Source organism: Colossoma macropomum, unplaced genomic scaffold (assembly GCF_904425465.1).
Source record: "Colossoma macropomum unplaced genomic scaffold, Colossoma_macropomum, whole genome shotgun sequence".
Taxonomy (NCBI): Eukaryota; Metazoa; Chordata; class Actinopteri; order Characiformes; family Serrasalmidae; genus Colossoma; species Colossoma macropomum.
The window spans coordinates 39,482,855-39,507,647 of NW_023494788.1; the positions used below are offsets into that span (position 1 = coordinate 39,482,855).

General features: G+C 40.3%; 2 protein-coding genes across 3 annotated transcripts; one reads left to right on the plus strand and one right to left on the minus strand.

Moving 5' to 3' along the window:
• Nucleotides 1-10,060: 10,060 nt before the first annotated feature.
• Nucleotides 10,061-15,512, plus strand: sqstm1 (sequestosome 1). Of its 2 annotated transcripts, none has more exons than XM_036569312.1 (8): nucleotides 10,061-10,390; nucleotides 11,826-11,921; nucleotides 12,148-12,491; nucleotides 12,634-12,796; nucleotides 13,917-13,997; nucleotides 14,153-14,337; nucleotides 14,444-14,645; nucleotides 14,819-15,512. In XM_036569312.1, exons 1-8 carry the CDS (start codon nucleotides 10,222-10,224, stop codon nucleotides 14,977-14,979), a joined length of 1,401 nt encoding a protein of 466 aa, XP_036425205.1. In that variant the 5' UTR covers nucleotides 10,061-10,221; the 3' UTR covers nucleotides 14,980-15,512. The 2 variants fall into 2 exon arrangements, with proteins under 2 accessions (XP_036425205.1, XP_036425204.1); XM_036569311.1 differs by having other exon boundaries at nucleotides 10,065-10,390; nucleotides 11,826-11,925.
• Nucleotides 15,513-15,839: 327 nt separating this feature from the next.
• On the minus strand, nucleotides 15,840-23,294 carry LOC118806347 (MRN complex interacting protein). Its single transcript, XM_036567753.1, has 7 exons — nucleotides 23,128-23,294; nucleotides 20,826-20,885; nucleotides 20,029-20,135; nucleotides 19,759-19,822; nucleotides 19,021-19,154; nucleotides 18,710-18,827; nucleotides 15,840-16,744 (listed from the first exon to the last, which is right to left on the minus strand). The coding sequence occupies exons 1-7, from the start codon at nucleotides 23,185-23,187 to the stop codon at nucleotides 16,007-16,009; spliced, it is 1,281 nt and encodes a 426-aa protein (XP_036423646.1). The 5' UTR covers nucleotides 23,188-23,294; the 3' UTR covers nucleotides 15,840-16,006.
• Between the last annotated feature and the right edge of the window lie 1,499 nt (nucleotides 23,295-24,793).

The following is a 24,793-nucleotide window of genomic DNA, read 5'->3' on the forward strand; positions in this document are numbered from 1 at the left end:
TAGGGTGTCTAATAGAGTGGACAGTGAGTGGACACTGTTTAAAAACTCCAGCAGCACTGCTGTGTCTGATCCACTCGTACCAGCACAACACACACTAACACACCATGATCCACCGCCCAAATAGTACCTGCTCTGTGGGGGTCCATGGGGGTCCTGACCACTAAAGAACTGGTTAACAAAGTATGCAGAGAAACAGATGGACTACAGTCTGTAATTGTAGAACTACAGAGTGAAACTATGTGGTCAGTGGAGCTGATAAAATGGAATGAAAACAGGAGGTGGTTTTAATGAAGTGGCTGGTTGCTGTAGAGCTGAAATCACATGCATGTGATCATATGACGTGTTCATAAGTAAACAGGTGACATCATTTCAATAATATATGATCATGTGACACATTATGTCCTGAAATTACACGTTATCACATGTGGTTTTATGTTTATTTGTGAAATGTGTGTATGAGTGAATCGTAATGTGAGAAAATCACAAATGGAAAAGAAGTGAAAAATAACGTGATGTCTAAAAACAAGGGGTGGAACATATTTGCACATCAAGCAGCTCAGGAAGCTTATCTGCTCTGTTTGGGATCTTTTTGCTCTCAAATGAAACGCTAAGGCTGGACAGTCCGAACAGTGAAGCAGTCCAGCTTCTGTAACTAAAAACAGAATGATATTAAACCCAACAATGGAAACAGGAACTAAAGCAGAATGACTAAATGGAGTTAAAATTAGAAGCACTTGACTAAAGTAAAAGTATTATTATTATGTGAAAAGTACAATTCCATTACTTTTTATTCAGATATACACATTTGATTAATTGTAATTATAGAGTTATTTGCTGTGGTTACACTGAAATCATTATAAGAAACAGTGAAAACAGGGAGGTCAGTAAACGTGCACAGTCCACACTTTAATGAAATGTCAGTTGTAAGGGTGATACGAAGTGAAGTAATTACGACACTGAGGTTGGGACTTCACCGTCAACTTCTGGTATGTAGTTATGATTAATAGTAAGGTCACAAAGTGCGTCAATATCACAGCCTTCTCTAATCTCGCCCATCTGTTTAATCTGGGTTTTGGAAAATTTTGGATAATATCTTTATCACTGTGTTTCTATCACACTTGTCCCAGGCACTGCTTTCGGTGATCTGCCCTCCAATTCACCACAAATCTTCTCATGCAACTATAGTGGGTGTCTGTGGGGGAAACTTGAACAAAACCTCACATGAATGCCAGCTTGGAACTGAGTCCTTCTCCAAACAATTGCATAACCTAGATGAACAAGCAGGTTAACCCACTTTACAATATAAACATACAAAACAATCTGAAACTCTGGGGGTGACTTTTCCAGTTACTGGTGGGTCTAGAATAAAAGTATCTTCAGACAAGATTTAGTCCACAACCAAGTTGAGCTGAATTTAAGAAAGACTGGACCTTCAGACATTTGTTAGCAGTAAGTAGTGAAATCATATTGTAGGAAACTGTAAAATACATGAATGTGTGATGCAACCGCCAAAAAGACTATTCAAAACAACTGCTTAAGCACATGACACCTGCCATTTTCAACCAGGGGTTTATAAAATGTCATAGTTTAACCCTCTGGGGTCCACAAACTCACCCGTGCGTTAAATTCAGTGCCTCTGTATTTCGCTGTTGTCGGAAGAAAACCTTGTGTCTCCGAAATGGTAACTTAACAGGAGAAGGAAAAAACCTACTTTACTTTTAATGTAAGTCAATGGAACCAGAGTTTTTTGGGCCGTTTCTTTTGGTCCATTTTTCATTAAATTTACACAAAATATAAAGGGCAACAGGCATTTTCAAATTATGTTAAAAACTGAAAAACGACAAAAATGGAGATACGAGGTTTTCTTCTGACAGTAGCGACATGTTTCTGTATCTTTGTGATGATCCAGCTCAGAAATCCAGTTCAAACACTTCCTGAATCTGTAGAGTCGCCCTTTCCATTCCATCTTATCTCGAGATCATACGAGACTCACATCTGGAGTTATGAGCCTATGAAGAGGGGCTGAGATACACGTCATCTGCCTCTCACCGTGTGGAACTGGTGGATTCGTGTGTCCGTCTACATTCTGTGTGAAACTGACCAATGGACACTCGGGAAATCACTAAGCACTGACCATCACGCCAGAAACCCTTCATTCTTCGTTCAGTCCACATCGGAGACTCATGTGAAACGGCATGCAGAGAGTTTACAGCTGCTGAAGCTGCTGCAGCGGTTTTGGGAAGTAGTGATGAAGATAACAGAGCATTTAGATATGAAATTTATGAGGATCATGTTATATGAAGAGCCTTTAAAGGAGAGTTTGCCCTTAGACCCCGGAGGATTAACCACAAGAACGTGGGGAGAGTCAGTAGAGTCGGAGCTTTTCTGTGGTTACTGTGTTTCCTGTCACTGTATAAAAGATGCATTGGGCTCCTTTATTGTTGGATGCATTATGTTTTAATCTAGAGTGAACATGTCAGCTCGTTCAGAGCACAGTTTGGATTACTAAGAGCCTGTTATTATCAGTGCAACGATACAGTGGGACTGATTTGTGACTTACATTCCTATTCATGTGTTCAAAAAGGCAGTTTGTAGCACAAACTGAATAAAAATCTTAGATTTTTTGAGACATTCTTCTATCAAATACAAGCAACAGCAGCATTCATAAACAATGTTAGTGACAAAAAATAGATAAAACAACCAAAATAGCTTATTTGTGCATCAGCCTTAAAGAGTCATTCCACTGACATGACGAACAGAGATGACTGTTTCCCAGGCGCAGATTAAGACTAAGCCCTGACTTTAAAGAATGTTCAGTGGTGATTCACTATTGGCAAGACATTTTAGTTCAAGACTAGGTTTAATCCATGTCTGGGAAACCAGCCTTTGGAGTCCCAAATCCCATTTCCCTTCAAATTGTATATCTAAATTTAGTGGAAATTGTTTATACATTAACAGACGGCAGGTATTTCTGACACTTAACTGAAGGATTGAGAAACTGTCTCAGATATAGATCATGAATATGATTAAAATTATGATTTCTGAGAGATAAAATTATAGATATTACAGGAATTACAGGCTCAAATTAAGTGTAGAATCTTGAAATTTGAACATCAACTGGTTCAGAACTTTAATATTTAAAATGATTGTTATGACCTATTTGAAGCCAATGCATTAACTGAGACAGTAATAAGCTAAATATATACAGAACCTAATTTAAAGGGAACTCTCTATTACGAGGTGTCTGTCTCAAACCCTGACCCCTAAATATTAACTTGTGAAAACACTGATTTCTTTTAAAATGAAGTTGAAAGATTTGGATTTATCATGAGAATTTATAAATGTAAAAAAAAATATGAAAAAAAAAATGTCACATCTTTTCTCACTACCAAAACACAAGTGTTTTAGTCTGTAGGCGATGCCTTATTTTTGCCACACCCCTGTGTTTTAGGGCAGGAAGTGAGGCCGCATCCTTGTCCCTTATGGCCACATAGTTAGATCCCATTGTTTTGAACTAAATGTGTCCCAAAGTCTGAAAATCAGTGTGGAACATTAAGAATTGTCACTACCGAAACACAGATTTTCTGTAATTAAGTAAACTTTGTGTTTTAATGAAAAATATGATGATTTTATGTGTGTTCAACCTTTTAAAGCTGTGTTTCCTAGTCAAGTACTGGCTAGCGTTTCTCAGTTATGCTGAAATTGTCACAACCGAAACAGTCATTACTGAAACATTTTGTAAAGGTTTGGTAGTGTGAAATTTAGTGTGATTGAAAATCATTCATTTTAATAGCAAAACTTTAAGATAATGAGTCATTCAGAGCAAAATGATTTTAGTCTGAAGTCCAAGTCAGTTAAAAGACCCATTTTGTTTTGAACCAATTTGGTAGAATCATCCATGTAGGGCTTCAAGCTTCATGCTAATTTGCAGACCTGGTCCCTGGTTAGGATTTTGGGACAGAGATAAAACCACCAAGTCAGGCAGCAGGTATGATTAATAGATCAGGCCCAGACAAGAATTTCACACCTTCATTCTTTTCCTTTCCCCTATAAGCACAGCTGTATCTATGGTGACCTTTTACCCATCTTTACAGGGGAGGTGGAAGACATTTCGTCATTTGCTCAACCATGACTTAAAAGATCTGTTTTCACAATGAAATGAACTATTTGGTCTCAGACTATAATAGCCCAACAGGGCCTGATGGCTATTTTAATGTTAAGATCAATTTAATATTTAGTGGGATCATTGCAAAATGTGTTTACTCCACCATCTTACATTGGCCTTATCTTTAGGATGTTCACATGGGGTGACAATATAGAGAACAGACCCTGATGTCTAAAGAGTTGATCCTGTTTGGTCGATGTAGTGTAGGGGTTCGCTTTCCCACAAAGGCAAAACCACTACACTATACCAAATAGAGTCCTTGGGCAAGACTCCTAACGCTGCATTCGTCTACTTTTGTAACCTGATTAAATAGTAAGTCACTCTGGATACAAGCGTGTGCCCAATGCATCAGTGTAAATGTTAAATATCCTTTTACGTTTGCCTAGTCATCACTGTGGGATTCTCTTTTAGAATTGGGCAGTAGAAATTCTACATTCAGTATGAGTTTCGTAAGAACCGTTATACTGGTACGCCAAATAAGCACATATAACACAACGTACACACAGTGCACACCACTTTAATGTTAGCTTGTTTAGCTGAGTGGCTGAGTCAGGGATGTTTCAGGCATGTTAGCTGTAACATTTTCTAAATTACAGCAGTGTCTGACACTCAATGACTTCAGAAATTAGACGAAGCTCAAGTTGGCTTTTCATTCAAATTTCCTGTTTCAGGAAACAACATTTAGCATCATCTTTGTCAGGCCTGCGGGGCAGGTTTTAAAAAGCAATATTTACATAGATTTATCTACATATTGTTCAGTTTTGTTTTGCTACTTTGCATAAAAACAATATGTCAGATTTACTTGGTTGTTACGAATAGTTTTTAAAAAAAGGAAAATCCCAGAATAATAAACCACTGTTAACCTAAATCTAAAATGGTTTTATTTGAAAATATATACTATAGGAGTGGGTGATGTGGCAAAAATACCATGTATATGCATCATGATATTTCATTTTTCTGAAATTTAGCAAGTTGGAACAGACAAAGCACCTGTAGTGCTAAAAATACGACAATAATAACAAACCTATGACTACAATGATTTTTATTCAGTGTTTTACAAACTGCACTGCACTATATCCTAATTATCCTAAACATGTAGTTAGTCAGTTAGTACTGATGATATCCACAATCCTCTCAGAAAAGCATATTGTGACATAATTTGTCATGAAAATGATAAAATATTATCACACTGCCCACCCCAGTCTACGATGATATACACCAAAATGGTCAGAAATTTTAATTAAACCATGATCTACATTTTTGGACCTACCACCCACGGCTGCTTTGCTTTAATGAAATTGAATATTTGGTAGGGTGTCCAAATACTTTTGGAACTCACTTTATGATCCAATCGTGCATCATATAAAGCAAATAAACATGTATTGATAAAAGAGAAACCCTAGCAGGCAGGGTGTGTTACTCTAAAGGTGTAAAGCCCTAGTGCTAACTCAGCATGACACAGCACTTGAAAGGTATCATTTTGCTAGCATGTATGAGAGCTAACCAACAAAAACACCCACACACCACCACACAGCGTAAGTGGGTTAAGAGTGCAGAGGTTGGTTTTAGGATATGTTTAACTAATACGGAACAAATCACACAGTATTTCTCTTCAAACATGGTGCTTGCATCAGAATGGAGCTTAGTAAAGTGGATTAAACCGGAATAGTCTAGAAAAATCAAAGGGCACAGATCCCAGAGAACAAACTGTTCTAATGTCAAATGAGGACTGTGGTCAATACAGGAAACGTACATATTACAATAATTAAAGTCCATGTGCTGAGGGAAAAACATTACATCTCATCACACTATATTATTAGAGCATATATATACACCGATCAGGCATAACATTATGACCACCTCATTGTCCATTTTATCAGCTCCACTTACTATATAGGTGCACTTTGTAGTTCTACAGTTACAGACTGTAGTCCATCTGTTTCTCTGCATACTTTGTTAGCCCCCTTTTACCCTGTTCTTCAGTGGTCAGGACCCCCATGGACCCTCACAGAGCAGGTACTATTTGGGTGGTGGATCTTTCTCAGCACTGCAATAACACTGACGTGATGGTGGTGTGTTAGTGTGTGTTGCGCTGGTCTGAGTGGATCAGACACAGCAGTGCTGCTTTAGTTTTTAAACACTGTCCACAGGGCAGCGTCCTGTGACCACTGATGAAGGACTAGAGGATGACCAACACAAACTGTGCAGCAGCAGATGAGCTATCGTCTCTGACTTTACATCTACAAGGTGGACCGACAAGGTAGGAGTGTCTAATAGAGTGGACAGTGAGTGGACACAGTGTTTAAAAACTCCAGCAGCACTGCTGTGTCTGATCCACTCAGACCAGCACAACACACACTAACACACCACCACCACGTCTGTGTTACTGCAGTGCTGAGAATGATCCACCACCCAAATAGTACCTGCTCTGTGAGGGTCCATGGGGGTCCTGACCACTGAAGAACAGGGTAAAAGGGGGCTAACAAAGTATGCAGAGAAACAGATGGACTACAGTCTGTAACTGTAGAACTACAAAGTGCACCTATATAGTAAGTGGAGCTGATAAAATGGACAGTGAGCGTAGAAACAAGGCGGTGGTCATGATGTTATGCCTGATCGGTGTATATAACTAAGTCTTTGTGTTATGGCCTTGAATACAAGCAGCGGCCCTGCCATAATTTTCAGCTTTATGAAGCTCACAGTGCTTTTTGTTGAGACTGGGCTGCAGACGTGCTGATTCAATTACGTAGTAAAGTTTGAGGCCGTAGCTTTGTGGTGTTTAACACAATCCTGTTAGGTGTCCATCTGTCCTTGCCAATGAGCCTCAGCCTGCAACTGCTGTTCTTTTTGCTGATGTAGTTTGTTTGGCCTGTGTTGTCATGTTTTTCGAGACCATTTCCCATGAAACATGAAATTATGTTTTGACCGACGCACCTGTTATTCAGACAGGCTCTGACTATCTGACCTCCTTCAGTTTGTTGTCTCATGTTGCTTTGAAAAACCATATCAAAGACCTTTTTATAGCAGACCTACGGCAACCATTTCATGTGATGTGATGAATGGTTGTTACATAGTTTACTACACTTATTGCTGTATATACAGTGGAGTCCAAAAGTCTGAGACCACATTGAAAATCTGGGATTTTTTCCATTTAAACCTGGAAATAAACAACAAAAGGTTTAATACTCTTGGATAATTTACAACAACAAAAAATTATGACCATTAAAATGAAGAAGGAATGTTCAAAATTCTCCACTGTTTCTATGCAAATTTGTGAAATGACCATGTTAAGGTGTACGAAAAGGTCAGATTTTACTTTTTAGTCTTATTCCTGCCTTTGAAACATGTTGAGACAAGTCTCAGGATTTGATCTACTGATCAGAGGCTTTTGCACAAACTTATGGAGTCCATCTTGAGCTCACATTGTCATTGAAGCAAAAACAGGAAATACCAAGTACTAGAAAATCTGAAATTCATGTAAACATTTAAAGATTCTACTTTTAACTTGTTCTGCTGATAATATAATTTGTAATTTAAAAAAAAACTTTGCATTAAACTAAAAAGAAAAGCAAAATTTTCACCAGCTGTCTCAGACTTTGGGACTACTCAGTCTGTACTGCGCTGTACGGCAGTAGCTGATACATAATGAAACGTTCATAATTATCAATAGGATGTCATGCATTCATGACTTTTCCTGGATCATCCTGGATTTTGGTTGTCCAGGAAAAAAAGAAATTCAATTCTTGGACACAAAATATCCCGAAATCCAAGTATTTTCATACGTTAGCATCTCTTATGAGCTTAAAACAGCATCTTTTTAGCTTATCAATCCATCCGTATACAAAGAATGGGTTTAAATCATTCAGATTACCTTCACTGTAGGGAGTTATTTGGGAAAGGTGGACTGCTGGTGACACGTTTAGGCACTGGTCAGCGCTGCAACAGAGCACAGACATAGTTCCCCAAGTTAACACTATGCAATGTTGTATAAGACAGAGTGGTACAGATCATTAAACATAATGTGAGACAAAAGTGAGCCGGCACAGTGCAAAGTGGTGCAGGGGGTGCAGGTCAGGTAGTGGCAATAGTATATACTACGTCTCATTCCCAAACCATTGGGACCGATGCACAGATGCATCGTCATGCTGAAACAGTAAGGTAGTTAGTGTCGCAATAGAGAACAGATCATTTATATAAACTATGCTGTTACTCCCTGATGTTTCCAGTTTAGAATAACATAGCTTACCAGATAACCAGGGCAGCTCGACTAGGCATAAACTTGAACTGTCTTTTTGGTAAGATGGCACGTTGAAAGTTCAGCACAACCAGTTCTACGGCCAAAGTTTGTCTATGTAGAACGCATGGCTGCTTGATCTTGTGTACTTGTTAGTAATGGGTGTGGCTGAAATAGCCGAAGCTATTTCACTTTGGGCCATGCTGTGCATGTATATCAGCAGTGCTGATCAACTCACGTTCTTGTGTTCCTCCAGGATTTGTTTATTTTATCTTCTGCAGAAGATATAAACACCAACACAGTGTGCAGTGTAAAGTATTCTCCTTGTGTTTTCATTTCCTCATAGCTCCTCGCTCTGTGCACTAACAAAGTTCAAAGTCAACATGTAGACAATGAGAAATGTCCTATCATTATTGTGGTCTTTTTTTTTTTGTCATGATTGACTTTGTCTTTGAAAAACAAGACCAGTAAGGAGTATCAGACATGCTAATCAGTCTCTGAATACGACTGTGGGCCTAAAATTTATTATTCATGACTGAATTGTCTAGTATAACTAAGGAAAGGTGACGGAATGTGTTGTATATTTGACATTGTGCCACTCCAGCTGCTTTGACTTACCACTAAAAGACAATGTTTGCTACCTCCTTTTTATTTATTTATTTATTTGGTTGGCTGATGAATAAATGAAATAAAAAATGATATGAATAAGCACTTTGTCACTTCAAAATGTATAAAATAACCGCCAAGTCTAGTAACAGAACACATACAACAGCGTTACATAATCAGGATACAAAACAAAGGCAACTATATTTCATTAGTTATAGATAAAAACAATAATCAGATTAGAGGTACAATATAAAAAATAGGGTTATTACTAGCAGGATTACATTATCTCACGACCTAAACCTCCACTTTGTATGTAACCTTTGTATGCATGACTATCGCCATTATAATAATGCTATGCCAGGCGTGTTAGCCATGTGATTTAACATGCTACCAGTTAAGTTAGAAAATGATAACTCAAACTCTGTAAATAATTGCTCTACTTGGATTTAACCATTTCACTAAACATGAGATCACAGGCCATTTATCTAAGTCACAGTATTAGCTGCGTATGTCTCGAGCTTCTCACACATTTAGCATTTTAACAAAAAAAGGCCTTATCTTTTGTTAACTATGACACATAATCCAAAAATAATTAGAAGTAATTTAATTACATTACTTGGATTAGGATTGACCAGTAATCTGTACCGGAATACGTTTTAAAGTACCCCCTACCCCTTTATAGTAAAACTGCTTAACTGTTTCAGGTACAAAGTCAGTTACTTTTCAATTACAAAGCCGTTCAGTCATTGTGAGATGTCTTGTTTGACTTTTTTACATGAGGAATATTTACATAGATCCTTAAATAAATCTATATTAAGAAATACGGGGCCTGCGGTGACCTCATAAGGGAAATCCCCGTTCAGAAAACGCTGTGTCATTCCTCGGCCTTCAGCATCCCCCCTCTACGGCGCCCCACCCCTTGTGTTGTTGAAACGGCCTCAGATCACAATAACAGGCCGTGAGCTTTGTGCGCCGGCGAAGGAGCACTTGGCCCCGCCCCTTCAGACCCAGCCGCTTTTCCGATTGGCTGTTGCGTCGTATAAAACCCGCAGCTGAGCCAGCGGATAGGAACAGAGACGGACGGCGGATCAGGAGGCGGCTCAGTCAGCTGACTCGTGTTTTGAAGGGACGTGAATTTCTGCTGCGCAACAAACCTCGGAGCCCGACTTTCTGCGCTTCTTCGCGAGTTTTTGGTGCGTGTGGAAAAGACGCGAGGATGTCGATGACCGTGAAGGCTTACCTCCTCGGAAAGGAGGACTGTCACAGGGAGATTCGCCGCTTCGCCATCGACCAGGACGTGTCGACAAGTTTCGAGTACTTGAGCCGCAAGGTGGTGGATGTTTTCGCCAACCTCCGGAATGTCATCTTCCAGATGTACTACAAAGGTAAGACTGAGTGGTTTTAAGAAATATAAGCGCTCTTTACAGCCAGGAGGGTTTGTTTACATTGAGTTTTCATTGACGGTGGTTCTTCAGCCGGGTGTGTTACTTATTAACCCGCTAGGCCTGAATTCGGGTTCATTAGCCTGTAACTAACTCGTAGTTAGTCGAGCTATAACTGCCATAATAATCACTGTATTTCTACACAAAAGACGATTTAGCTCTTAAACCGGTCCTTTAAATAAGTTTTATTTTGTCATTATATAACAACATAAGTGGAATATCCTCATATGGTGGCCCAGCATAGCGCATCATAATTTAATGGCAGTATAACTAGTAAAGCGGTCCTGCTCGAATTTTTCCGTTCCACCTTAAATAGTGCAGCAACATCAGGATCTTGACTGTAACTGCTGCACCATTTAAGGTGGAACGGGCGAATTCCAACTGGAAGCTTGTAAATAGGAAGCCAGACTTCAGCCTCGTGTATAAATAAGACTTGAATTATGATTTTAACAGACTGATTTAGGTAAAATGCATGTAAACGTTCGTGTTAATCAGTGTAAACATCTGTTTAGCCGCTCAGACCCGTTCTCCTTCATAACTTCTGGCACTGTACATGCGTTTGACTCGACTCCACCTTCAGAAATGAAAAGGAAAAACATTTGAAAATGTTGTTTTTCTCAGGGTGTGTTTGAGAGCTCTGTTTGTGGACCTAATGCTAAGACTGTGGCCTTTCCGGTTTTACCCTAGTAGTGACTCAAATGAATATCGTAGGCCCTGATATTCTGAACTAAGGGCTAAATAATTTATCACACATTTTATATAAACATTGAGAGAAATCATTTAAAGGACTCGCATCATGGAAAATGAATTTCCTAGGTTTTTAAATATAGTGTGATGTAAGTAAACATTGTGAAAGTCTTATATACACACACATATAAGTTATAAGGCGCATTTCAGCCTGGACTGCTTTCTGAAATTGGCACAGTACAGGGCAGCTAATCAGAGCAGTGGTCATTCACATATCAGTCTTAAAGGAGGGTCAGTAACAAAAAAACAGGGCTGGTAAATGGTTGCGGTGTTGTTACATAAACCCTCAGGAACAATGTCGGGCAAAAAAAAGGTAAACGTAGGACAGGCCCTTTAATATTGAACAATAGAGTCACATGGAAAAGTAATTAAAATTTGGATTATCTAAAAATCAAATCCCTGCATAAAAAGGTTTAATCCCCCTCATTGATTTAGGACAAAATACTTCTTATGTAAAGTACTAAAAGTTCAAAGTTCTTTGTTTGCACATATCTATCTCTCAAAAGTAGGACCTTGTGACTGTATTTAACAAAAACAGAAGGCCTTGGATAAAGATGCAATACAAAATAACGAACTGTTGCCATCACAAGACCAACCACTCACTTCGTTCTGCTTTTCTTTCTCACTCTAGATGAGGATGGTGACATGATTGCCTTCTCTACTGATGAAGAGCTCATGATGGGACTCACTCTGGTGAAGGATGACACCTTCCGCCTCTTCATCAAGGGTAAGTTCCTCATATATGTGGATGTCCCTGATCTGAAGGGAGTAAATAATGACCTCTTTTTATGACGAATTAATCAGAGAATCGATGAGAATTTTCACTGCTTTTAGATCAAACCTAGAAATATTCCCTTTGTTTAGTACAAGAATGTTCAGACTTCTGTTAAATAACCTCGTAAAGTCACTGAAACTAAGTACTAACATTGTTCTGCCGTTTGTTCCCCATTCAGAAAAAAAGGAGCACAAGCGTGACTTCTCACCTCATGGGGTCCCAGGGTTCCCCTTTGCTCCTCCTCCAGGACCACACCACATGGGGCCCCATGGACACCATCATATGGGGCCTCATGGACCACCTCCTATGGGACCCCCACCACATATGGGCCCACCTCCTCAGCACCCTCCCATGGTTCACCCTGGTGTGACCTGCGATGGATGCGAGGGACAGGTGGCTGGAACTCGCTTCAAGTGCACCGTGTGCCCCGATTATGACCTCTGCTCCACCTGCCAGGCTAAGGGCCTCCACAAGGAGCATCCCCTCCTGCCCATTTTTCATCCCATGGCCAACATGTTTGAGGTAAGACCCCTCCACGCAGAACATACTCTTCCCAGTTGTGTCCTTTGGTATTTGGGTGGTTATTCTACCTCAGTTTTCTGCTTATCTGACAGCATGCCAGACGGTTGGCTTCAGTCTTTTTAAAGCTCTTCTTCTCTCTCAGTGGTTCCCTCGTGGGAAATTTTGGCGCAAGATGAGGCACTGCATGTGGGCTGGTGCCCAAGCTCAGGCTCAGGCTCAAAACCAGAACCAGGCTCAGCCGGGTCCATCTGGAGCCCAGCCCGACTCCCATGAGGCCAACTCGCAGGATGGCCAGGCCCAAAACGGTAAGGTTCTGTTACCAGATACAGACCACGCACACAAGGAACATTTTTCGACAAATGAGCTTAAGTGAGCTTGAATAAAATTATAAAAATGTACGTATACTTGGCCCAATCCCATTTCTTCTTTTTACCCTTACCCCTTGTTTTTGAGTGTCACCCTAAGCCGTTGGAACTGAGTTACAAGGGGTAGTGGTTGAAATCTTGCCCTACAAAATGGGACCCTCAAATTTAGAAAAAAAAAAAAATCAACAGGCTACCAGCGCTGCTCTGTAGGCGACCTGGTGCGTCTTCAGTGATAGCAGAGGAGGGTAAAGTTCAGCTCCTCACTGCTGGGCTTTAGTTACAGTTAGGGCATCATATGCCTTCAAAGAGGAGGGCAATTATTTTTTATCACCCACTGCTAATTCTTTAGTGATACGAAGCTGAAGTCAGATATTCACCAGATTCTTGTTCGAATTTCAACCGCCAGATCTGTTACGTCAGATCTGCGTTAGCATCGCGCTTCCGTTCCACCTGGAGCAGCAGTTACATTCTGGCGCTTCAGGCTTCAGAACTGCTGGACTATTTAAGGTGGAATGGGAAAGTTAGCTAGCTAGCTAGCTACCGATACATTAGCATACTATTAGCATTTTTTTAATGCTTATTACGAAGCAAACGACCATAAATACATTAAAACGACATTAAACTAAGATAAAACAATGGTTATTGTAATTTTTTAATGGAGAAAATTCTCTCATTTGTGGGTTTGTTAGGTCGCTCGCACAGCCATCTTGCCGGTTTTTCTTTTTTTTCCCCCCTCATAACACTCTGGAGTCTCTGAAAAACCTTGTTTTGGAGGGCCATGCAGCTCTAACACTTCGCCCCACCCCTCTATCTCAGCAAAAATCACCCTAACTCTAGACATGAACGTGCAAAACGGAGGGATAAGGGCTAATTGGTAGGGGCGAGGGGTGCAATAGAATCTGCTAGCTGATGGGTTTGAATTAGCATTGATGGTGCCATATCCATTTCTACTCACAGAAAGTAGCCTGTTAGGAGCAGCTGTATAATTTTCCAATTATTAGTCTTTCATTTAGCTTGTTACATTTGCAAATGTCCCTAAACCATTTCTGTTCGTCTTCAGGAGCCTCTAGCTCTGCCCAGGCCAACATGGAGTACCTGAAGAACATTGGAGAGGGTGTGGCTGCTATGCTGAGCCCTCTTGGTAGGTTCTGTGCCAATCAACATCTCACATAAACAAGAGTCACATGATAGGCCCTCTGTTCTGCATGAATCATTTATACATGCTAATGGAATGACTTTCACAACCCAGTGGTACACCTGCTTATTTGTTTAACAAATGAACTCGCCTCTCCACAGGCATAGATGTGGACATTGACGTGGAACATGAGGGGAAAAAGGCCAAAGTGACACAGACTCCTCCCGCCTCAAGTGGACCTCCAAGTGGCCGGAGTGACGGCAGCTCAGGAGGCCTTCTTTCTCGAGGAGCCAATGGAGACCCGATGAGTTCGTGCAGCGTAGGGAGTACCACCGAGGGGGCAAAAGTAAGCAAACAAAACATACAAATTGTTTATATAGTTAGGTGCTGTGATCATGAGCCTTTGAAAGAAGATATACTCTTAACATGTATTTTGTATGTTGCCTTCACAGGAGCAGAGTAATGATGAGGAGTGGACCCATTTGAGCTCTAAGGAAGTGGATCCATCCACAGGTGAACTGCAGTCTCTCAGAATGGAGGTGGATGGGCAGGAGATGGCGGAGGATCACCCCGCACCCCTCAGCACCAATTCAGCCTCTAACCAAGGGCCCACTGGTCTGCGTGAAGCCGCTCTCTACCCACACCTGCCTCAAGGTACAATGCAAAACACTACCCAGGCTACAAAAGGAAATGTATAGTTCTGTTTGTTTGTTCTCCGCATTGTCTGTCTTGCATTTGTTTGAGCTTTTGCATGACCTCATATCCTACAGATACTCCGATAACCAAACTCTTACTCACAACACTGCCCTCTTATCCTCCCTTCTCAGACGCAGACCCTCGGCTGGTGGAGTCTCTGTCCCAGATGCTGTCCATGGGCTTCACAGATGAAGGAGGCTGGCTTACCAGGCTGCTCCACACCAAGAATTACGACATCGGCTCTGCTTTGGATGCCATCCAGTACTCCAAACCACCTGGCCCACGGAAGTGAAATGGCAGAGCAAGGGCTTAGAAAAAAGGGGGTCACAATTACTGCAAATTATTTGAAAACCCCATGCTAACACTTTAGCAATCTCAACCAAGTCTGCCTTTCCTGAATATATAACTGATTCCTTTCATACTGTTGGCAATATAAATTACTCAGGCATTTTCCGTAACACTGATTTCTAACATTTATTATCAATGTATGTCTTTGACAAGATTAACTTGGCACTTAAAACATATGAATACAAATGTCAGTAAGAATCATGTTGGGTATGTCGTTTTATACAAATAGAATACAGATATGACTTGCTTCTTAAATTGGTAACTATTAAGAAATTCAAAAAGATGTCTGTGAAAAATGTTCCTGTGCATATCTAATGCAATCATTGTTTTAAGATGCCTTTTACCCTAGCAAGACATTTTGAAAAAAAAAATCTTGAGTATTTTTGTTAGTCACAATGAATAGGAACTATTACTATATTCTTTACTTTGACTGTTTCTTGCCCTGTCTCTGTCAAATAAAACAATCTATCTGCAAAACTGTCTGTTCGTTTTATTATACACCAATCAGGCAGAACATTAAGACCAGTGTTTAAAAACTCCAAGAGCACTGCTGTGTCTGATCCACTCGTACCAGCACAACACACACTAACACACCACCACCACGTCAGTGTTACTGCAGTGCTGAGAATGATCCACCACTCAAATAGTACCTGCTCTGTGGAGGTCCATGGGGGTCCTGACCACTGAAGAACAGGGCAAAAGGGGGCTAACAAAGTATCAGAGAAACAGATGGACTACAGTCTGTAACTGTAGAACTACAAAGTGCACCTATATAGTAAGTGGAGCTGATAAAATGGACAATGAGCGTAGAAACAAGGATGTGTCATAATGTTATGCCTGATCTGTATATAAAGGTTTATATTCAGTTTAAAACCTTCTGAAAACACAGTTAATTATTAATAGTATTTCATCAATGTTTATAGTTGGTATGTCCCAGGAACTTTAAAGGCCTCTGAGTAAATGGTACCAGATTAAAGTGCATCATCAAAGTCCTCATCTGTATGGAACAATGTGGTAAAAGAAAGGGCAGGACACGGTCTTTTGGCAGGCGGGAGCTGAAGACATACAGGGCTCTGAGAGCCTGCAGGTTTTGATGTAAAAGTTGAAGGACTACTAGAGGCAATCCCAGCCTTATAGTGGCTCAGTTTCTCGAAAACTCTTGTAGGGCTCCTGTTGCCTGGGCCAAGCACGTCGTTCAGTGGAGCTCTTGCACAAGCACTTTCTTCTCTGCTTGGATGACCCATGCTTCTGGGTCTGGGTACAGGAATCGGGGCTGATGGTGAGTGGGCTACTTCAGCAACAGTTACCCCAGAACTCATTTGAGCATAATCAACATCCTCTAGCTCGTCTTTGTCCTCTTCAGCAGACACAGAAGTAAGGAATCTAGTCCATTTGGAGCCTTCAGCTTCCAGCCTAGTTCCACTGGTCCTCTGATGAGAGGATGAGGGTGCAGAGGAAGTACTTGCAGGCACTGAAGGAAGATGCCTGGTGGTTAACTCAGCAGAAGGTTTCTTATTTGTTCCAATGCCAAATCCACCAGTAGCATTTAAGCCACTGTACACTCCAGTGTGTTTAAAGCTCGGTGATGTAGCAGGAGAATCACAAATATATGAAGTTGCTGTTTTGGAGTTTGTGCTAGTGAATGGAGACAGTCTGGAGGAACTTCCATCTACAGGTGATGATTTGAATGAGCCACCACGTTGATGTGCCTGAAATAATAAAAGCAAAGCGTTCATTTTAGAATAAGTACCAACCACTTGTACTCAAATTAGTCAATACTCCTATTATTAAAGACTAATCTGTCTAGTTCCAGTACTGTGTTGGTGGGAATACACAAGTACCTCAGATATTTTTAACTTCAAATCAATCAATTAACCTTTATTTAACCTCGGAGAACTTTGAGGGTGACCCTAATTTACAATGCTGCCGAGTTGATACAGGAAAAGGGACTGATAATGTATAAAAACATATCAAATAATAAAAGTAAATTTAATAAAAGAAATGACTCAAGTCAGGTAAGTATAAAAAAGAAACATTAATAGTAAAAATACATAAAAAATACAGTAAAAAATATAAAACAATAATTAAAACGTAGCTATGTAAAAGGTTAATAAAATCAAATCAAAATAAAAGGAGAATCAGATCAAAAAGTAAACTAAAAATGAACTAAAATGACTAAAAACTTTGTTGGTTACTAAAGCACTATTTGGACAGGATTTGTTTACACAGGAGGTTGGGTCATGTAAACTTTACCACCGGTTCTCAGTACTTTTAGTCCCGTGTGAATCCCCTACGTGAGTCATTTTTATAGACCACACACTCCCACATTAGTAAAGACTCCCTTTATCTGTGAGCCATATTGAGCCTGCGCAAATTGACATGTTGCTAAAACGCTATTATATTCTGTGATGAGGAGTTTTCACAGTTTTTCTTAACTATAGATGCACTCAAAGAAGTATTTACTTGTGTCCTCGGTGGCTCAAATCAAGCCAATACATATTGTCCTATGAGTGTGACTCCAAACATTAAAGGTCCTCTATCATGTAGAACTAAATTTCCTCTGTTTTTCTGGAATAAGAGTTTGATGTGGTGTGTGAACACTGTTAAAGTTTCAAAACATACCGCTCACTCCCCAGTGCGTACAGTCCACACATGAAAACAAAGCTGCGAAAATAGCCAGTTTTTAGATGCATTGTTTTTGTGATGTCATGAAAAACACATTTACATATATCCACAAATGCAATCTACAGCGGTTGGACTCCGCCAATTCATGCTGAAGTTATACTGATTGTTTCAATCTGGACTGCTTTTTCAATCAGGCACAATAAAGAGCAGCCAAGCCGAACAGAAGCCAATTACATATATCAGTCTTGAAGGCACAGTAACAAATGCAGCCTGTTTAATTCTAAGAGATAAGGAGAGGTTGGAAAATGGTCATGTAAAAAAATAAATGTGACTGTTTTTGACCCAAACTATATAAAATGAAAGAAAAATGTAGGATATGGGCCCTTTAAAACATGCAATCTGACAGAAAAGGTTTTTTTTATGCTGATAGTTGGCTGTAAATTCCTAGGTATAACTAGGTAGATGGTTAGGGTAAAACAGCTAAAATGTTTTGATGTTTTCTACCCTTTTTTTGGAATAAAGGCAGTGCATGAATCAAACGTAAACTCCCATTCCTGTAACTTATATTCAGCTCTCTTATCCGATGCAAATAAGCCATAAACATTACAGATGTCCTGTGGTAAAATTACATTAACCCTACTCTCCAAGGAAAACTAATCCCTGTCCAAACGGTACTCATTTTAAACCTTTCAGGTATGTTTAATGTCATTTTGGATAAAGACTAAACTAAACCCAGAAGATGAAGAATTAACATTGGATGTGGTTTATGCTCACAGGCATGCTCATAAGTTAGGAGGCAGGGGTCAGTCTTATCTGCAAAGGGCCAGTGTGCCTGCAAGTTTTCATTGCAAACAAGCAGAAGCACATCACATAATAATAAAAAACTTTATTAACCATCTTATTAACCTCATATTAATAAACAGTAATGCTTTTGAGATGTTTTTGCAGCAGTACATGATATAACTCAAAATATGTATGAACAATAGTCTGATGAGCAACAACACTGGTGTGCATATGTCACCAACTGTACACCTACAGACTACCCTCACCTGAAATGGTATTCCCTTGGCCCTCCAGTGAGCAGGGTCAGTACCAGGGTCATCATCCTCAGAAACTGTGTAATGCCCAGAAGCATCTTTTGAGGTGAAGCCTTTCTTCCTCTTTCTGCTGGGAAGTTTATGGGAACAGCAACAGTGAATATCAGATCACTTGTCTTTTCATCTAAAATATATTTGACTCCTGTTCAGATCAAACAGTAATCTGATTTACTTCATGCGTAATGCTGTTACTATCTCTTGTAGTTGCTGAGCAGAGACTGTTCTGTAATTATGACTTCTGACTACAAAGCCAATCGACTGACCTGATTTCATCACGACTCCTGAACCTCGCTCTCTCTGTGTAAACGTTTTCTTCCTCCTCCTCCTCTTCCTCTCCTGGCCCGCTGCCTGTCTGATCAACATATTTACTCCAGCGGCTTACAACTTGCACCTCATCCTAGAACGGTGGTGGTAAATATGAGCAAAAGAAATCTGCATCACTGCTCCATAACCCAACTAAATCGTTTAGATGCATTTATATTTACCCCTTGTGTGGTGTTGATGTGTTTGTTACTCAGTGGTCTGCTGGACCCACCACATTATTGTTTTTAAATCAATACAGCCATAACAATTTATGAAAAATACCAGACGTTTAAAATATCACAAGTGTCCAGCGTAGGGTTCTCCTTTAGCAGCTGTAGCCAGTCAGCAGCCTGTCCATGTTGTCCACCCTCACACACACATACACACACTAACAGCAGGCCATGTAGGAGGAGAACAGAGTGAAGGACACAGCACCTCCACATTTTTTCTCTCAGTGGGTTCAGCCAACACCACATGTGCAATATAAATGTGTGGGGGGTGAACAGAGTGAAGTCACTGAAAATGGGTTATTTTATATGTTCTTTACACAAAATGAGCAAAGGCCAAGAAATCTGGGGTTGAAATAATAATAAATCTCATCATTTTTTCTTTTTGTAAACACTGAAAATGGGTCCCACAGACCCCAACACCACACATGGGTTAAAAGAGCCTGAAGAAGAACCACAAAAAAGCTATACCTGTTGCTCACAGCTTTGAGCTTCCTCGCCAAAGCTGTCCTCATCTTCATGATCCTCTTTCTCCCTTTAAAAGTGGAAAACATGGTCAGAAGTTTGATAAAAGTTTCTTTAGGCTATACCGCAGCATTTAAAGAGAACCTGTGGTCACGTTAACAAAGATTACAAAAATCTTATTTATGAATTTACTCCACTGTGGGAGTCTAAATATTTTCACAGTGTTTTGGAGCTTCACTAATCCAAGAATATCCTTGATTTAAACAATCTGCTTACCACTGTGTCCAGGCTCTTTCATTTTCAACCTGTAGCAGCTCCCCACGCAGTGAATTCAACTTCTGTACATGGCGCCTACAATCGGCACCTGTTCCTCTGCCATATTCCTGTAAGAACCAAAATACAGAATTATAAATTAAATCAAATCAAGTTTGTCATATCACATTACACAGGTGTGAAGGTGTGTTGACTCAGAGTTGTAGTCACAGGCCTTCTGACCGATACACAAGAACTACTGGCTGTTCAGCAGCCTGATGACCCGGGGGAAGAAGGGGAACCGGCTGGTTCTGGACTTTATGCTTCTGTGCCTCCTCCCGCTCGGCAGCTGTGAGAACAGACAGTGGCTTGGGTGGGTGGAGTCCTTTAGAATCCTTTTGGTCTTCCTCAGGCAGCGGCTGGTGCATAAACCCAGGAGGTTTGGAAGCTGGACCCCGATGATGTGCTGGGCTGTCCGCACCACCCTCTGCAGAGCTTTCCGCTCGATGGCAGTGCAGTTCCCATACCAGGCCATGATGGAGCCTCTCCACAGTACACGGTGCGGGGATTCATGCCAAACCTCCTCAGCCACCCGAGACGAAAGAGGCGCTGTTGTGCCTTCTTTACCACCCGTGTAGAGTGTTCAGTCCATCTCAGTTCCTCTGAGATGTGAACACCGAGGAACTTAAAGCTGCTGACCCTCTCTACAGTGGCTCCGTTGATGGTGATGGGGGTGTGCACTTTCAATGGAGCCACTGTAAAGAAATACACATACACATGTATCTGTGCTTCCCCAGTGTAATGCAATAGGTTACTCTTACCTTTATGAGAGACTGCTTTTCCCCACACATCTTGCAACTCCATTTTTTGCTCTTTTTGACCTGTAAGGCAAACAATTCAGCATTTAATCCTGTTGTTGCTAAGCAGCTTGATGTCCCTAGCTGCTGTAATTGGGTAATTTCCTGGCCTACCACAGATGACCTGCAAAATTACAATTCTCAGACGGTAAGCACAGTGTACAGTCTGTCTCTGTCAATAAGATCTTTGTTTAACAACACAATGCTTCATATTCTTACGGCCACACAGACAGTTTGGCACCAGCGTCTTTTTATAAGCTTTGGAGAGGACCTTTGGAAAGCTGTGAAAGAGTTGTTGTCGTGGTTTAAGCCTGTCACCTGAAAAAGTCTGAAAAACTTTCCTGGGTCCAACCACTCTTACACAAATCGGCTGCTGGACATTCAAAAGGCCAAGCCAAGCAGTAATAAACCCTGATGGCCACCTACACCACATTCAGGGTCATATGATACCTGAGCTAATAAAACATGCTAAATAAGGCAATCCAAGCACAGCAGACAGGTTTGGCAGGGCTTGGAGAAGGAAAGACAACTTTGTCTCACAATACCCTGCATGCATATTTCCACCCTGAATGGATTAAAACATATTTTAAACCAAAAACCTTCTCAAAAGTACTATAAAACAATGCCTCAGGCATCACGCAGCATACTGGTGACCATCTCATGTAATAACTTCTGCTTTTAAAGGCATCAAACACTTCAGACGTCTAGTTCCTAACACCACTACTGAGAAATACTTTTCGACTTTGGCTTCTATAGAACAGAGCATTTCACCACAAACATGTCTGAATGCCTTAGTTTACATCTTACCAATTTAATTAAGAAGACTGATTGACAAATGGGTGGAACCCCACTACTTCACTGTTGTCGTTCTTAAATTCGTCTTCTGGTAAACAGTGAAAAACTTTCCTACATAAAGCGGCTGCTGTACTTCTTAAATTCCACCAATTCTTCAAAATTTCTTAATAAATCAGTCATTGAGATGTAAATAGAGTCATCTAGAGTTGTCTGATGTGAAATGGTTCACTGTAGGGAAACTTACAGAGAGATTTCTTTACAGTGGTTGTGATAGGAACCAGGGGTTGAGATGTCTACAACACAAATATGGCCATTTTATTTACAATCCAAACTCACCAGTGAACCCACACGTCTTTTATTTGTAACATGCTTCTATATGTAATGTTGATGATGGTGAAATATTCATAAATCTGGGAAAATATGTTTTCTTTGGGGACTATTTTGCCTTACAACACCCTGCATCTACTCCTCCACCATGAATGGATAATAATGAATGGATTAAAATACACCAAAGCCAAAACTTCATCACGAAACTATCATAAAAAAAATTTGTCAAACATCAACCAGTGTATTTATAACCATTTCATGTAATAACTTTCTGTGCGGGAGCTTTTAGAGGTGGACGTCTGGTTCCTATCACCACCACTGTGAACAATTCTGATTTGATCATTTTCTCTAGAATGGAACATTTCACTCCAAACCACCCTGAATGACTTTGTTTACATTTCAACCATTTAATCATGTGGAATTTTTTAAATGTTGGTGGAGTTCCCCTTTAAAGAGATAGGCCACGCCAAGCAGTAATAAACCATTATCACCACATCCAGGGTCACATGAGACATGAGCTTATGAAACATGTTAAATGAGGCAATCTAAACTCTTGGCAAACACATTTGGCAAACAAGCTGCCAAGAGAACATCATCCTCACCCACTGTAGTGAGTAGACAGCTAAAGGCTCCCTCGTTCCAGAGAAAGCAGACAGGTTTGCCCGACATGGGAGCAGGAAAATCTTAAACCTTAACCATTTAATTATTAAGAGTTTTGAATATGGGGAAAATGGGTGGAATTCACTTTTGATATTGTTGCTTTAAACAGATAAACACTGTGACTGAGTACTTCACTGTACATATAACGTTAACATTAAAGGCAGTTCATTAAAGATAATTCTTTACAGTGGACTTATTGCTTGTTGACCAGCTGGACAACGTCAAAGACACTATTTATAAAAATAAAAATGTAAATAAATGTGTAACTTAGTGCAGGGTTCGCTAACTTCAGTTAAACACGCACCGCGTCCCAAACCACACACTTTTGTACTTCACACACTACACTAATGAGTGCACTTACAACGCTATATGCGCCATTTGTACACACTATTTAGTGTGCTAGTACGCGATTTGGGACGCGGCTACATCAGTTCGTTATTAGACAAGCTAACCGCTAACAAAAACCCAGATAGTTCGCTCTTACCTGTTGTACTTGAAAGGTTTGACAAGAGAAACACCTCAACACATGAAACTCTTGCCCCATGCTGGTATTTGTCTTGTATCTATGTAACTAAATATCTAACAAAGAGGAGAATATTTACCGAAAACCGGTCAGTAAACTGACTTGGAAACTTACAAACCGCGCGCCACTACGTCATCACGTTACCCGCGCAGTGTCGTCACCAGAGAGTTCTATCAGAGCCGGTTTAGCTCTACAAGTTCTCTGGTTCTGTCTACGACGGCGTTTTAGAGCCACTGTTAGTAAAAATAAAATATTAGACTTCGCCTTTTACCAGAGCCGGATTATGAGGAGTCCGGCCACTTCATATCCCACCCCCCCTATATCAAAAACCGGACTGATAAACAGCAGAGGGCGCCCGCGAGCGAGTCCTCAATGAATGGGAGTGAATGGAGCTCAACGGCTAAAAACGAACAGTTAAAATAGTTTCTAATTACTGAACCAGAACTTTCCTTTAATTTTAGAAAGTAGAAGGATGAATTTCACTAAAAAAAAAAACAAAGAAATCTCTCCTGTATGTTTCCTTTTCTCTACAGCAAACGGGTTTTGGGCAGCAGAAGGCGGGCTTTACTACTAGAGCGTGATGATTGATTGGCGAGCGGAGCAGCTCATTGGCTGTACGCGCTCACTGACGTCGTGGACCTACATGAGGCGCCGGTTTAAACTCCTATAGCTCGAGTTTAAAAGCTCTTAAAAATATAACAGTAGTGTTTAAATGTTTTATGCTGCTTTTATGCTGTGTTCAGGAAATGATTGTATTCTTTTACATTAAAAATGTTTCAGCATTTATAAACTATGATTTTGATCAAATGCTCCGTATCAACCCATTCATTTTGGACTCGCTCGGGAGCGCCCTCTAGCGTCTGAGAAAACCGGAGTTCTGTGATTTTATCACAGATTTTATGCAGGGGGAAGTGCAGAGCTGCGCCACCTGCTGGTTGCATTCAAAACACTGTGAATCGCCTTTCATTCAAAATATTTTATATGAAATAACTAAATCTTTTTTTTTTATACCGATACAAGCAATAGCAGTAATGCCAACGCCTCAAAACCCGCTTGTTGTAAAAAAAAAGAGAGAAATATACAGGTAAGTTCTGCTTTTTTGTGTGAAATACTTCCTTCGTTTTTTCCAAAGTTAAAGGAAAATCCTGGACAAATGGTTAGAAACTTTTTTAGCATCCCCATTCATTGAGGACTTATATTAATACTATATATACATTAATACTAATTAATACTAATATTACAGCCGGATCTTTTGGTAAGCAAAACTGCAAAGGTTAAAATGCACTAGAACTACAAAACCCATGATTTGGCGCCGGCTCGCTTCGTGGATGCGCAGCGGTGACGCAATCTACGCGACATACTTTGTAGTCCGTTTTGAGAAAAACAAAAATAAACACGCATTAAAGCGTTATGTCTGGCTTCTGTTATGAGTTTAATCATTAGGATTAAACTGCCAGTGTTAAATGTATCTAAACAACGAACCAAGATAGTAAATTCTCTTTTAGGGGGAAAATATCTCCTTAATTTGGATTAGATGTATGAACACAGACAGTTTACACCATTAGCCACTCATTAAACCCCTGCGTGGTCCTTGTTTCATCCTGTGTTTAAAAGCAGGTGCATAGGT

Bases quoted from the DNA above. Each gene is read 5' to 3' on its own strand.
- sqstm1 (XM_036569312.1), top strand. From the start codon at position 10,222: ATGTCGATGACCGTGAAGGCTTACCTCCTCGGAAAGGAGGACTGTCAC. The intron at 10,391-11,825 runs GTAAGACTGAGT...TTCTCACTCTAG, and splicing joins CTTCCAGATGTACTACAAAG to ATGAGGATGGTGACATGATT. The intron at 11,922-12,147 runs GTAAGTTCCTCA...TTCCCCATTCAG, and splicing joins CTTCCGCCTCTTCATCAAGG to AAAAAAAGGAGCACAAGCGT.
- LOC118806347 (XM_036567753.1), bottom strand. From the start codon at position 23,187: ATGGGGCAAGAGTTTCATGTGTTGAGGTGTTTCTCTTGTCAAACCTTT. The intron at 20,886-23,127 runs GTAAGAGCGAAC...TTTGCCTTACAG, and splicing joins AAACCTTTCAAGTACAACAG to GTCAAAAAGAGCAAAAAATG. The intron at 18,828-19,020 runs GTCAGTCGATTG...TAAACTTCCCAG, and splicing joins AGGAGTCGTGATGAAATCAG to CAGAAAGAGGAAGAAAGGCT.